This window comes from Gymnogyps californianus, chromosome 17, assembly GCF_018139145.2.
Source record: "Gymnogyps californianus isolate 813 chromosome 17, ASM1813914v2, whole genome shotgun sequence".
NCBI classification, from domain to species: Eukaryota; Metazoa; Chordata; class Aves; order Accipitriformes; family Cathartidae; genus Gymnogyps; species Gymnogyps californianus.
The window spans coordinates 17,043,549-17,057,826 of record NC_059487.1 but is presented as its reverse complement, the minus strand read 5'-3'; the positions used below and the strand labels follow the sequence as shown (position 1 = coordinate 17,057,826).

The 14,278-nt window shown below is 39.8% G+C and overlaps 1 protein-coding gene across 2 annotated transcripts in view; it reads left to right on the top strand.

Annotated features, from left to right (window-relative positions):
• RPRD1B (regulation of nuclear pre-mRNA domain containing 1B) overlaps window positions 1-13,728 on the top strand; it is a 28,485-nt gene extending 14,757 nt beyond the window's left edge. For both annotated transcript variants that reach the window (XM_050907644.1, XM_050907643.1), the window contains one exon: window positions 11,233-13,728. In XM_050907644.1, the coding sequence (XP_050763601.1) occupies window positions 11,233-11,382 (150 nt within the window). In that variant the 3' untranslated portion in view covers window positions 11,383-13,728. The remainder of the gene's footprint in view (window positions 1-11,232) is intronic.
• Window positions 13,729-14,278: the final 550 nt, after the last annotated feature.

Genomic DNA, 14,278 nt, shown 5'->3' with positions numbered 1-14,278 from the left:
TGACAGCTAGGCAACATTGTTTTGAGGTAAATTTCATTTTGAGTGTTTTCTTTGTCATGTGTGTTTATACTAGAGTTTCTCAATGTCTTGTGACTCTGAACATGTTGCTTTTCCAGAGTAACATTTTTTCCAAATCAGCCAGACAAGTGCTGATTCTGTGTTCAGAATTAGAGTGGATAGTTAATAATTCTGTTAGCTTGTTTAGCTTTAATTTCTTCAAGAATAGTGCCTGTCTTATGACTGAGTCATTAAAAGGCACTTTCAGACAGCGATATGAAAGATGCCATAAAACCAAATCCTGTTTGGCACCCGATTTATTTGCTGAATACTAGTGGAAGTCTTGGGTCAGGTTTTTTTTTTCCTTGCTGAAAGAAGGACACCTGTCTAGTAGAAACATTATGTATGTGTATATATATATAAATTATAGACATATTGCTGTTTCCTTTTTAAAAAAAAGACAAGAAATAGGTAGCAAAATGCTGCACAGCAGTGTTTTAAAAAGCCCAGAACAATCCATAAATTTGAGTCAGTTTGAGACTGTGCAATTAAGAAATTCATAATGACAACATTAAGTTAAAATTTCTGATGCACTAGCTGAAATGTTGTGACAATTGTGGTGGCTTTTGTTTTGGAAAATATCCTCTTGGTAGGGAATGTTACTTGAAAGTTTTAACTCTGGTGGAGGCAGAAATGTAATCCTGAAAATTAAGCGGTTCACTGGCTGAGCTACTTTGTTAATGGGAATAATCCTGCTGATGGCAACAGGACTGGTTGCTTGCCCACTGTTAAGTGTAAACACATTCTTTAATACGTTGGAAACTAAAGAATGATCTTATTAAATATCTGTTTAGGTTAGCATCTTTGTCATTCTGCCAAAACAAGGTGGCCTTAGTACTGTAGAAGTCTAAAATGAATTGCAGGAAATGTCACTCTTTCATACTTACTTAACATGAAGGCACAATTCATATTCATGTCAAATCTCAAAGCTTAGCTGAGGGATATTGCCTGATTAAAGCATTCCATTGTTCTTGAGTTGTAGAGGGTTAATAAATAGTGGAAGATGTTGGTTACAGATATGGCAGGCCATATCTGCTTATCAGTTTTGTTTGAGTCTTTGATGTTCTCACAGTAACGTTACTGATAAGCCTGGATATTTCTTTGTAGTGCTAATAAGCATTTTAATAGAAGGATCTGAAATTCTTGTAGCAATTAAGAATATATTAAAAAACAAAACATTTACTCAGGCAAGGACTGAAATAAGAAAATAACTTAAAACAATCTAATTTTACATATCTTCTCATTGTGTGCTTTGCTCTCTCAAGGTATCTTTTTCCAGAATCTTTGGTACTATTGACTGTAAGTTTTTTCTCTTGTGAAGTAAGTTTCCTGACTCTCAGATGAGATAGCATGTTTAGACAGAAGATGGACTGTTTACTTTGCTATCCTAATCTAGCCAAGGCTGCTAGTTGGGGAGGGGGTTTCTGATAGTGATATGACTCAGGGCTTTATTTTAAGATATGGAAATGTCTAATTTGGAACTCACTCTGGATATTTTTTCTATTTATTTACTCACAAAGCAAAGTTTTTCACTATGATAGCAATGAAAGTAGCTAATCTACATCTTTTGAAAAGCAGCTTTTGTGGTCTAAAGAGCTACAGTTGTTTACTAATCCTATTAATACTATCCCTCGTGAAACACAGCAAATTCTCAAAACATATACATAAACTCAGTGTATTTATGTCTAGCGGGCTAATGCTCAAAATACTTTGCAATGTCAAAACCCTGTGACACAGAGCTCTTGTCATCAGTTGCAGAAAAGCTGTTTAAGGGACAATACGCTGAGAAAGGTGGCTTTGGACAGTGAATTACACTTCAGCATTGATACAGACTGGCGTGAGTAAGGATTGAAACAACATCATGCTGAGAAGCACTGGTAACTTGAAGGGAGAAAGCTGGCACAGAGCCTGAAGATCATAACATAGGGACAAACTCTGCTTTTAGGGTAGCAATTGAAAAAATTGAAAGTGTAATAATTAGGATTACTTTATCCGAGGGGGGAGTTTGTGATAATTTGGTTGTAGTCTAAAAGCGCTTCGAAGGAGAAGGTAGAATTCCTTTAATTCTGGCAATCAGCTGCAGAGCAAAATCAGCTGGACCAAAGCTGATGCTGAACAGCCTATAACAAGGCGTATATTTTTAAGGGTAAGTATTCGTTAGGTTAACTTACAGAAAGGTATGGAGGATTCTGTTGTTCAACATCTGAACGCTGAATTTCTTTTTAAATGGTGCTTCATCTCAGTCAGAAGTTGTGGGCTTGATACTGCAGCTGCTGTATGATCTTCCATGGCCTGGACTGGATCAGAGGTTGGCCTAGACTTTTCATAATAGTAGGTGTCAGGAAATAAAATCTGTTTTCAGACAGGCATAGAAACAAGAACTGGTGATTCTATGAGAATGAGATAAGGTGTCTTCATATCTCACAGGAGTATTTAACTTTCATTGGAAGTTCTCTGATTTGTGTTATTTTTGGCCATCGCTGCCCCTGTTACAATTAGAGAGTACAATCAGCTGGGGAGGGTTTTTGTCCTTCAGCACCTGAGTCTGCAGAACTTCAAGGCGAAGGATTGTCTTTTGAAGTCAGTGTACTCTTCCTGAATGCATGGCAGGCAAGTAGAAAAAATCCAGGGAATCAATTTGTATAAAACTGAAATGTAGGGGGGAGATACCTGAGAGAGCATTTCCCTGTTGGTCTACCGGGTGACTCAAATGAAGGCAACTAAATAGAGGGGACTAGAAGAATCAAGTGAAAGTAGTGCTAGAAAATGGCAAATTGTGTGGAAGCTTTATGGGTATCTGAAATAACTACTCACAATAGAAGAGTCGGAGCAAGTGGATGGGGGGTTATTTTAATCTAATGGGGAGAAGAGGAAAAAAAAAAGAGGCGAACGTGCATTCACAGTTTTTGCTTTGGTTTGCAGTCAGTGGTGCTGAGTTCTTCCCCATGCCCTCCAAGTTATCTTCTGTACCTGCATTTGTAAAAGGTGACATGAGGAACATACTATAGTATATACAGTACGTATGTATAGTACAGTGTGTATGTGGGGGTATGTGTGTATACATACAAATGTGTGTGTGTTTGTATGTCGGCATATATATATAAATATAAAGACCATACTGTATTTAAGATCCAGTTAAGGGGAAATTTTCTGATTGTTGACTGCACCTGAAAAATTGTGACTTAGAGTCCTGCTGAGAGCTGTGGAGGTTTTTGGATGTTGGTGGTTTTTAATATTCATGGCTTCAAGGCACCTTTAATAAGGTGTTAAAGCTGTGCCCATATGAATTTGCAAACCCTCTTTGATAATGCATCTCTGAATGATGAAGTACAATCTCACTTGAGGTTTTCTGGACTGCCCGGCACTACACATTTTCTTGAAATACGATTTAGTTCAATGGGTTAATATGCAATTTATTGCTATGTTGCTTCCACTGCTTAGGTTTTTGTTGCATGTCACTGTTAGCATGCCTTTGTGGCTGCTGCTTTCCTCTCAGACAAGAATTCTTGGGTTGTGGTGTATTCATTTCAGTGGTTTAAGCAGGGAACAAGAGATGGAGTTTTAGTTTTTCAGCCAGGAAACAAAAATGTCAGTATTTTACATGCATGCAAGTAGCCGGAGATAGCTGTGGGAACTAGGCAGTGGAGGGAGGTCCCCTGCTCTACACCCGGGGCAGGGCAAGAAGATCCTGAACAGGAGCACCCAGGCAAAGAGTGTCATGCTCAGGCCTATAAAACTGGACTGCTGATTAACATGGCAAAAAGTGACTAACTGTACATCAGTATTTCCAGCTGTGAGCCAGTCGTGCCTTTGGGTGTGGGATGAGACGAAGGCTGTTTCATAGCGATACAATAAAATAACATTGTGGTGAATCTGGTTCTGTTGTGTGGTGTATGGCTTGAGGCAACAGCTGTGTTTCTTTGCGCAATGCACAGGTATAATTTCTTCACTTTGTAGGTACTTGTAGGCATTCATAATTATCGTCGTACTGCAAATGAAATCATACTAAAAAAATAAAAGCAAATAAAAATAATCCAATATTAATATATAATGTTTTTATGCATTTTACTGAAGTGAACTGGTATATAACTACTCTTTTGCTTAGCAATCAAAAGCATTAAGATGCTTGGACAGGTGAATATGTAGCTGTTTGCTTGTGCCCTAAATGTTGATTTTTGCCGTGAACACCATTTGTGCCCCCCCCCATGTTTATTGTGGGAAGGCTATGTTGCAAATGAAGCCAGGTTTCGTTGCCATTGTATGGTGGCAGCCTGGGCCAGTTCTGAGCTTTTAAATGTTGCAAAGGCCGGTAGATGAGGAGGAGGCATCTCCAGCAGCTGGAGAGATGCTCTGCAGAGGCTTTTGTTGCTGACTCTTCTATTGGACAACTTGAAGTTGTCCTAAGCAAAGAGGAGAGCAAGGAGACAAGTTACGGTTTCAGAGCATGTAATTGTGCCAAGAGCAGAAGTACCATCTCTGGTGAAGTGTGAACAATGCCACAAAGGAAAGAAGCCCTATCAAATTCAAAAGAGCAAGACTGTGAACAAATTTAAGGTATGAAATGAACTGAAGCTCTGTAAGGAAATGTCATTCAAGCTCCGATTCCTGGACTGCATCTTTCAGATGTGTCAGGTTTGTTGGTTTAGTGCTGCTGCAAAATAAGGAAAACTGGCTTCACCACTAGTATTTGTTTTCACTTTGCTGTTGAGGTGGCTTCTGCTGCACTGAACTTGTGAAACGGAAGACGTTTCCCTCTCTTATCTGACTTCTTGCAGGGGAAATTGACTGTGTGGCTGTTGAGAACCCCTGAAGGCATTTGCCATGCTGACTGCAGCGCTGCTTTTGAGTTCTGCCGGGTACTGGAGAATATTTTGTCCCCTTGGCACTAAAACACACGCTCTTGCAGTCAGGAGGTCAGGACACAGATGACGTGCTGTGCGGCTGTAGGCATTTCTGCGCTCTTCTCTGCAGGTTTGTGGCTGCTTTGCCAAGAGGCCGTTTCAGTGCAGCGCTGGGCTTGGTGCTGGTTAGCCCTGCAAAGGAGGAGAGGCAGGGCAGCCTTGCTGCCAGGTGCAGGTCTTTTTCAAGGTGGCATGTGTGTCCTAGGCCAGCAAGTGTCCGGACAAACTATTTCAGAGGACTTTGGGTTCTGGATCAGGCCTTAAAAGTGTCTAATCTCTCACTTGAGTTCAGTTGAATTTGCATGGAAATAAGCAAGTTTATGGATAATTCATGTTTTGTTTCCAGTTCTTTTCTCTCTTGACTTTTGTGTGAACGTTTGTCAGCTGCCTTCTTTTGATCAAGACTTTTTATTTCTAGGGCTGTAGGGTTTCTTTACAAGGCAAATTCATGTCTGTTTTGCAGACAGACTCTTTAAAATTTGCTTTCTGTGAGGTTTGGGTGGTTATAACTGATGTAGAGAAAGCTGTTCCCCACCCCACCAGTTGAACTGTTAGTAATTCTTCTTGGCACACTGAGCAATGCCTTCCACCGTCATGTGGGAAAGACTGAATTAAGCTTATACGGTATGAAATACAGGATAGAACACAGTTTTAAAACTGGGCTTACTCAAACGTGACGCTTGCAAGAATGTGGAAGGAGGTGGGTTTGAAGGCAGGAGAAAAGTGCTGATACACTTGGTACACTTTACACTGGAGAAGGGGAATTTTGAACTGCTTTTGAAAAGGCCGGAACGAATAGCCTGGCAGGAGATGGAGTGAACGCGTATGTAGTATGCAAACTGGGCATCTTCTGTACGGAGTTGTTCTTGAGCACGAAACTGAAACCAAACAGTAGGCTTTTTTAAAAGTTATCTAACGAATTATCTATGCTAAAAAAAAAAAAAAGTTGGGTTGTCCTCTAGATATATATATATACTGGAAATACTGATTAATAATAATCCGTGCTTTCTTAGATAATAAAGAACAACCTGGGGGGACACCCCAAAACCAATAAACAAAAAACCCCCTTACTGTTCTAATTCTGATGTGCTGTGTCTAAATGTTCTGTCAGGATGTAAGACGAGGGCTTATGTGTGCTGTTCACATACTCACTGAGCAGGAACTTTGACTCTCCTTGCTTTAGAAAGCTTTTAATTTTTGGTGATTTTTCTCCCGACACCCTTCATATTGGTCATTTCTTATAAATATGCGGTCATTGTGACATTCTTATTCTAACTTCTTTTAATGGGTATGTTTTAAAAGTACTTTACATAGGTTAAGTGGCAAGCAGCAAAAGCTAAGGAATACCTCATCAACCTGCTATATTAGTGTTGTATATTTAATGTTTTTAAATAGAGATTTTACATGACCATATAAACATATTACTGTCAAACCTCTCACTTCACTATGGGAGACTCTTTTTCAAACTTCTGTCGAGCTTCTGGTGCATTTTTTCCCTGACTTCTGTGGCCTTTTGCTTTCATACATCTGGCTCAAGCTACGGCATATCAAAACAGACTGACTGGCTGCTCTTCCTATTCACGTTCTAAATTCTCATTAATGCTTAACTCGATGTTTTTCGGTAGATGCAATTGCTGTGATGACTTACAGCATGTTACTGCTTGACTCAGCACAGGAATGGAAGTGTCCGGCGCAAGTTCTAAGCTAAAATACAATGAAGTCTGTGCTGGGTAACTCGACAAGGTGAACCAAGCCATGCAGCAGTCCTCAGGGTGAATTTCCTGTCATGTCGATTAGAGTCAGTTTTCTAATGTTCAAGCAAGGCTTCTTTTGAATGAAACGCTTCTGCCAGGTTCCTTCAGTGGTGTTTAACTCTGATTTTGCATTTGTTTCAAGGACTAAGTATCTAATTCACTTGGCCACTGTGGATGTAGAATGCCGCATACTGAAAGGGAATGTTGATTAGCAAAAGCATTCGTGTGGCACAGCGCCAGTTTTTTCTGTATCATCCTGAAACTCCTGCTTACAGCAAAGATCTCATTATTTTGTCTAAAAAAAGCAAATAGCATCCAAATACTATTAATCTTAATGAAAGCCTACTATGCAGCGAGGCAATTAGCTAGACACATGGAGTACAAACTAAGACCTCGGAAAGCAACGGTTTCTTTTAAGTGCACTTCATATTTTTTCAGTTTTATAGAATGGAGGGACCTCATGCAAAAATCTGCAAGATGCAGTTTCAAAGCGTGTCATGGGCTACATGAAAAACATGGTTTCCCATAAAAGCTGCTTCCAGAGTCCTACGTTGCAGAATATGGCCACAACTCAGTTTGTAGAAAAAGAAAAGCCCCTGAGCCTGGAAGGGGGTTACGTGTCTCTGCTTATGGATGTTCCCGAGTGGAGCTGAGGTGTGTTCCTGAATAGTACAAATGGCAAATACAAATAAACGCGCCTTGCACTTCATACGAAGGAGAACGTCTCCCTGGTAGGCGCTTCTTCCATGTTGCAGCAGGACTTCTAGGAGCAGCCACCCAGAAGTGACAGGCTGCCTCCAGGCTCTGTCTTTGATACCCCATCTTTAGATCGTTGCCTTGTCCTTGGTGTGGTGTGCCTCCAGGTGCCTCAGCGCTCCTGGACCCAGTTTTGGCATCTGGTCTCTCAAGTCCTTTACAGCTCTGCCACGAATCAGCACAATGTTTCAGTACCAGAGCAGATGGAAAGTGTTGAGCATGCAGGAGACAGTTCTCTAACATAGTCTGTGTTGTGTGTAAAACCTGTCTGGCAAGTATTCATCTCTTCTAGTAAATCGTGGTTCGTGGATTACTCCCTTAGAACATAGTTTCCATTCCTGAATTTAGTGATGTTTTTCTGAGCCAGTTTTCAATGGCTTTGGGGCTGCTGCTGCCTTTTCCTTGTGAGTATTCTCTCTCGCTCTCCCCCACCCTGTATTTAGGCCTCACTGCTTTAACAAATACTTTTGTGTGGACTAGTTAATGGCTGCATTAACCTACTAGTAAGGTAGAATTACTTAGAATTGAATGGATGTGGTTCTCAAGGTGACTGGATTTTTTTTTTCTTTGTCATCATGTATGTACAAAAGTCTCTGTTCAAATTGAGCAGGTATTTCTGATAGCTCAGTACTCCATGTAGCTCTCAATGTAGAGTATCCCTAAAAATGGGGATATGTTAAGAGCAATGTTTTCCTAAACATCTGAAGCTGTTAATTGTAAATGTGGGAACAGGTTGCTGCTGTTAATGTGTAGAGGAATTGCTCCTAAGTCTGTATGTTTGCTATAGCATAAAAACCAGAACAGAAGTACGGTTTGCATACATCTTGGTGGTTCTTCATTTGTTGGCGTGTTTTCTCAGAGCTGGGCTATCAAGGCAGGCATTGGAAAGATTCTCACTCCGCTAAATAGTTCTATCAGTAAAGAAATACTGTTTGGATCTAATACAATTGTAACAGTCACACAAATCGTCTTCAGCTAAAAAACCATAGTGTCCTTGTCCTAATTGTCCGCTAGAAGTAGTGTATCCTGGTCCTCTTGTTGGTTTTGCCCTGAAAGCGGCAGGACATTAGTCTTCCTGTGGAGGTAGACATTGCGTTGTACCTGTTTCTACAGAATTCTTGTGTGTGGATCTTGGCAATTCAAGCAGTATTTGAGGTATTTTCTTGGCTTATGCTTGGAATTTGCACCTTCTACCCATTTATCAGATTTGGAGGACTTGCCAGCTGCCTTGCCCTTCTTGATTTCTTTCCTATCTTTAGTAAGAATTACTACAGCAAAAAAAAATCTGCCGATATTCACTCTTGACAGAGTTTGGCATTCTTGAGAAAGCACTGCCCTTTCTTTCCTGGCTTGATATCCATCACTCCCTGACAATGTCCTGAATTATGATTGATTGATTGATTTATTTTTAAGACAGTCTTCTGGGCGCGGCAAAAAGCAGTCTCTGAATCCAGCCTCTTCCACCTTCTAGCTGTAAGCATTTGGAATACAATAATACAATAAATATTTTTGCTGTCTGTATCCCATGCGTGCAGGGGCTGGTGTTCTGCTGTATCCCTGCCTCACGTTATTAGTGACGTGCCAGCCTTGAGCAGAGCACGCCATTTACCATCTCTCTCTTTCCCCAGTGTTGGCTTCCATGTTCTCTTGGAGAAGTACGCTAAGTGTCGGAATGCAGTAATTCCATGCTCTCCTCTTTATCTGCTTTTGTTCTGTACGCATGCTTAAAAATCTGGGGTGTTTTCCTGTTTTTATCCTCCGTCTTCATTAATGTGACTTTCTTGACTTGTTTCCCTATTTAAGTATTTCCAAAAGTGGTATGGCTAGGGATGTGGGGTGCATTCTTATTTTGATCCTGATTCTTTGTCTTCCGTTAAAACAAAACAAATCCTCGCAATCCTAAATTAACGGGTGCACCTTCTCCTGCATTGTTTTTTTGTTGTTGTTCTCCTCTAGGCTTGAGAACAGTACACTTTAGTTCATGAAGCTGGTAGAGTTTTGTTTGAACTTGATTATTTCAGTATATATCCTATGTACGTTAACAGAAGTGTTTGGTTATGATGCTGTGTTAACTCACTGAGCCTCATAAAAGGATTTAAGTTTGAAATAAGCTGTTAAAGGACATTCTTATTTGGTGCTGGCAGGAAATTTATGGAATATATTTATATAGCCATTCCAGGCATAGGGGTATTCTGAGTTGTTGCAATTGACTGCTGCTCTCACTATTCTAATTCAAAGTAATGAAACCCAGAGAGTGTAAACTCATTGCTTGTAACCCCGCGGGAACTGCTGTGCTTTGATATTTGGAGAAGGTGAAAAGAATTTCCATCATTGAGAAGGGTAGAAAGACTGGATTAAAGTTGTAACTCTTCAGAAGGATGTTTTGATTAAAAGTGTGCCTAGTTTTATTTGATCTTCAAAGATAAACTTCTGTTCTCTGGTAAACGGTTCTCTTTGCCAAGTAATTAAGAAATGAAAAGTAAGTTAATATTACAACTGACTGTATGGAAGCCTGTTCTGTGTATGATTTTTCTTAAGCTCATTGTTTCCTGCATTCTGGAGATGCCATGAAAAATGTGCCATGCGTAGTTGGGTAAAGACTGGTGCGTTCCAAAAGAAATGTTGTGATACTGTTTTTTTAATTACTTAAATAGCTGTCTTCGGTGACTGTTACGTAAATGTTTAGAATCACAAAACTTTGAAAATTACATAAACATCAATCTTTAATTGAGCTTCTCTATTAGATAACTTGGATATGTGTTAGTCTGCTCTTAAATGGCTTCTAAACATAATTTAACAAGGTATGGTTCGTTCTTTCATTTTCAGGGTCCAAACTCTTCCTCTGTCTTCTCATTATGAAATACTAGTCACTTATCTGGTGTCTCTTAGATTGTGGAGATTTCTGAAGGTGGATAGATATTTCTCACTGGACTTTTAAAGCTCAATCCAGACCTCATTTGTCAAAAAACTACTTGCAAGTTCCTCTTCAGGGATTTTTAACTTACTGTTTTTCTCCTTTTGTAATAAAATTCTGAAAATAATAGTGTCTGTATTTTGCTTGGTTTCAATCCAGTGTGGATGTGTCTTTCTCTGGTTTACATTTAGTGATCATACACATATTTCTGTGCTGTTTGCTAACATGCCAGTCTCATAGTACAGCTGCTGTGGTTGCTAACGTGAGTTGTCTAACAACTCATAGAGGAGACCCTATTTCACAACCAAAACTTGGTTTTGATTTAGTGACTTGAAAGGGCAAATTGGATTATGTAAATATTCAAAATTGATCAAGCTTGAAAAAAATGAGCGTTTTAGCAGCACAGTAATAGTAATACCTCTGGTGTACCTCAGCCTGCTGCCTTTGTCAGTAGAAGTGTGTCTGAGGAACGCTCTGTCTGTGTTCCTCCTCTGGCAGTGGGTGGAAGTCAGTAGCCTGGGGAAGAGTACAAGAATGGAGCAAGTATGTAATGACATTTCTCTCAAATACTGTACCAGGCCCTGGTGGGTGCAGGTTTGGGGCCATTTTACACAGCTCCCGTTAAACTAACACGGGGCAGGATTAGTGGTTTAGGGATGCCAAAGCCTGTGGACAGGCTGTGAATTTGGGTGCAGATGACAGGTTCTGCAGTCATGCCAGCAGTTGCTCAGAGAACCAGTGCCTTGCCACCTTCTCTCAGAATCCTCACTTGGAAAATACTCCTGGCTTAACTAAAAGCACTGTTAATTAACTTGTGCTTAATCTTCGTTCTCTTGTCTTTCTCCCTCAGGAATATAAACAGAAGCTTGCTCGGGTAACCCAGGTCCGCAAGGAGCTGAAATCCCACATCCAGAGCCTTCCAGATCTGTCCCTGCTGCCCAATGTCACAGGAGGTCTGGCACCTCTGCCGTCTGCTGGTGACCTGTTTTCAACAGACTAGAACAAATGGTGTCCCCCAGTTTCCATTATTACCAGCAGAAGTAAGAAGACTCTGGTGTTGACTGGAAATCCAGTCTTCCAAGATCTACAGTAGGAAGGAACTTGCAGACCCTGCTTTCAACCTCTTGGCTGCTCATGCTCACCCTCTCCCTGTGTACAGTGGCTCACGTTGAGGGGAGGAAGAAGAGTGAGTGTTTGTGAGCTCTAAAGGGAGTGGGGATAGCACATATAGGCAAACTTTTCCTCATATTTTTTCATATTCTTTAGTTGCTGTTTGCTCTTAGCACTTGTTACCCCCACAAAAGTCATGAGAATCATGTACATACGTACCTGGAAAGTTTTCAAAGAAAGGTTGACCATATAACATTTTTCCTCTGTGAAAGTATTGTATTATTTCTGAATAAGTCTTGTCTGGTTTAGTTGGGTTTCTGAACCTCATCTCTGAGAGCAGTAGAGTGGCTAGTGAGCTTCGGGGGGGCAGGGCGTGCAGGTACTGTACCATGTCAGCCTAAGAAGGCATCTACTGAGCAATGGTACAGAGAAATATTTTTCTTGAATCTACAGTTCCTCATACTGTTGTGGGACTGACCTGAAGATAGTTCCTATTTGGCATGTACATAAATTGAAACTCACCACAGGCAATGAAAATAAGCAGCTTTGTGAATTAGAGATAGCTTCATAATTTACACTCTGCCGAGCAATGCAGAACTGGGTATTACCTAAATGAGAGTGGAAGTAAATTTTGTTCTAGCTACCTTAGATTTATACCACATTTTTCCTCTTCATTATACAAAATTAGATGGTCACAGAAGCTTTGGTTTGACGAACTGAGAGGTTGGAATGGTGTATCGCAACTGTTGATGTCCCTGTGACAGGCACTGTCTGATCTACTCTCAGGATGGTTACATTGAAAATGCTATTCTATAAATTCTCTCCATAGCTTTAGTGAAGTTATTTGACGCACAGAAGTTAAATGTGGTATAAATATTTATTTATATAGAAAATAGACCCATATATATGCACATATCCTGTATGCACATGTACCATGTCCATGCATGTAGATATTAGAAGGATGTACTTAATTTTGTGTCACAGATTATTGTGAGTTGATTTTTATAATTGGGAAAAGTCAAAAAGAAAAAAAAAAGGCAAATTTAAAATACTCTTAATTCCATTATGTTGCTAGCTAATGTTTTAGCTGCCATGTAGTTACATTTCAGTTTGTGTGTTAGGTCTAACAAGCTGGACTCTGATCACTGAAAACCATTCCAATTTGGATAACAATTCTGTTTAAATTTAGCACCTCTCACTATAAAACATTTTAAGTTTCTGGAAACACTTGATCTGATAATACAGGTTTTGTAACACAGAGGCTGAAATTAGTTGAAGTGATGTGCTGTGTTTGTGCCTCCCTATAGTCTTAAGCTGCTGTTGTCAAAGACATGAGAGGAAACCTACAGAAATGCAAAGCTTGTTCTGCGTCCTCATTAATTTATTTTACAGGGTATTCAGTAGCCTATTCAGCATTCAGTTAAATAATACAGCATTTTTTGGTCATTAAGTTGTTGAGAAGCTCACGTTCTTTTCTTACTGACACTTCATTTTGTTCTTTTTTTAAAACTCCTTGCACCCTTACTGCCCAGCCAAGAAACATCTTTTTAGTTTACAGGAAATTTTCCAGTGGCAGAACTATTTGTTCCATGAATTGGTTTGATTGTACAGCCTTTTATGGTCCAAACATTATTTAGATAAAGCACTGTACATTCTCTCTGCTTTTGCCAAAAATGAAAAACAAAAAACCCCCACCAAACCTCGAAAACCCAGACCAAAAGACACATTTCTATCCTGTCTCAGCTCATGGAGTTACCTTGAGGCTGTTTTAACCAATAATTATTTTGACCATTGATTGAATGTGTATCCATTATAGGACAAAAAAGCTGTCATAAAAAAAATTATGTAGACAAATGTGTTGACATCTCTCGCTGTTGTTTTGGGCAGATCTTCTGTGAGAGAGTTGTATGTCTTTTTTTTTTTTTTAATTGAAATGTTTTGATTTTTTTTCCAAATATATGTGTGTGTTTTATTTTGCTTAATTTAAATGAAGTCTTGTGGTTTTTAATTTTATTTGTTTTACTTTTTGGGCAAAGGGCATCTGGTGAACTGGGTGACATTCTCTCAAGGTTAAACAGATTTCCCCAAGGTGTGTCTTTTTTTTAACAAAAAGCTTAAATCTGTATATGAATTGATTTAGGAATTAATTTAGACATATAGGCTGCCATTTGTGACAGCAGTATATTCTGAAATGTCTCATAGATATCTATTTTTGAATAAAGAGGGTGTCGTTGAATAGTAGTGGTTTTACTTTTTTTTTTCCCCCACAGTGCAGGTGTTGCTCTGGCATGCCATGGGTTTTGGTTTGGGTTTTTTGCCCTCTGAAGTCAGAGGCAGTGACTGCTGATCGGTCCTTACATTAGAGTTTGTAGCTGCAGAGTGTCATTTGAGGGTGTCAAGTTCCAGTCGCGCTTTCTGACAGCTTGTAAGCCAAATCGATATGCAACTTCCTGAGGTGATTACTGCAATGAACAAAAATAAAATACGCTCCCTTGCACTAACCTCTGATTTGAGAGGCACGAGATACAGAAGGCTAGTAGCTTAATTCATAAATTAATTTAGGTTATATGGAGGACACATAAATAATTACTCTTAAAAAAACAAATACAAAGAAATGAACAAAAGCTGAACCTGGAAGCCAGGAAACTGGCTTTCTCGTACAAGCATCGAGAGCTGCTGTTCCAGCAGGATCTGCGATACTGCGTTATCGAAGCCTTTCTGCTTCAGCGGCAGGGGGGTCTTCGCACCTTACTGGGTGGTAATTCTCTTAGAGGTCTGGGGGGGGC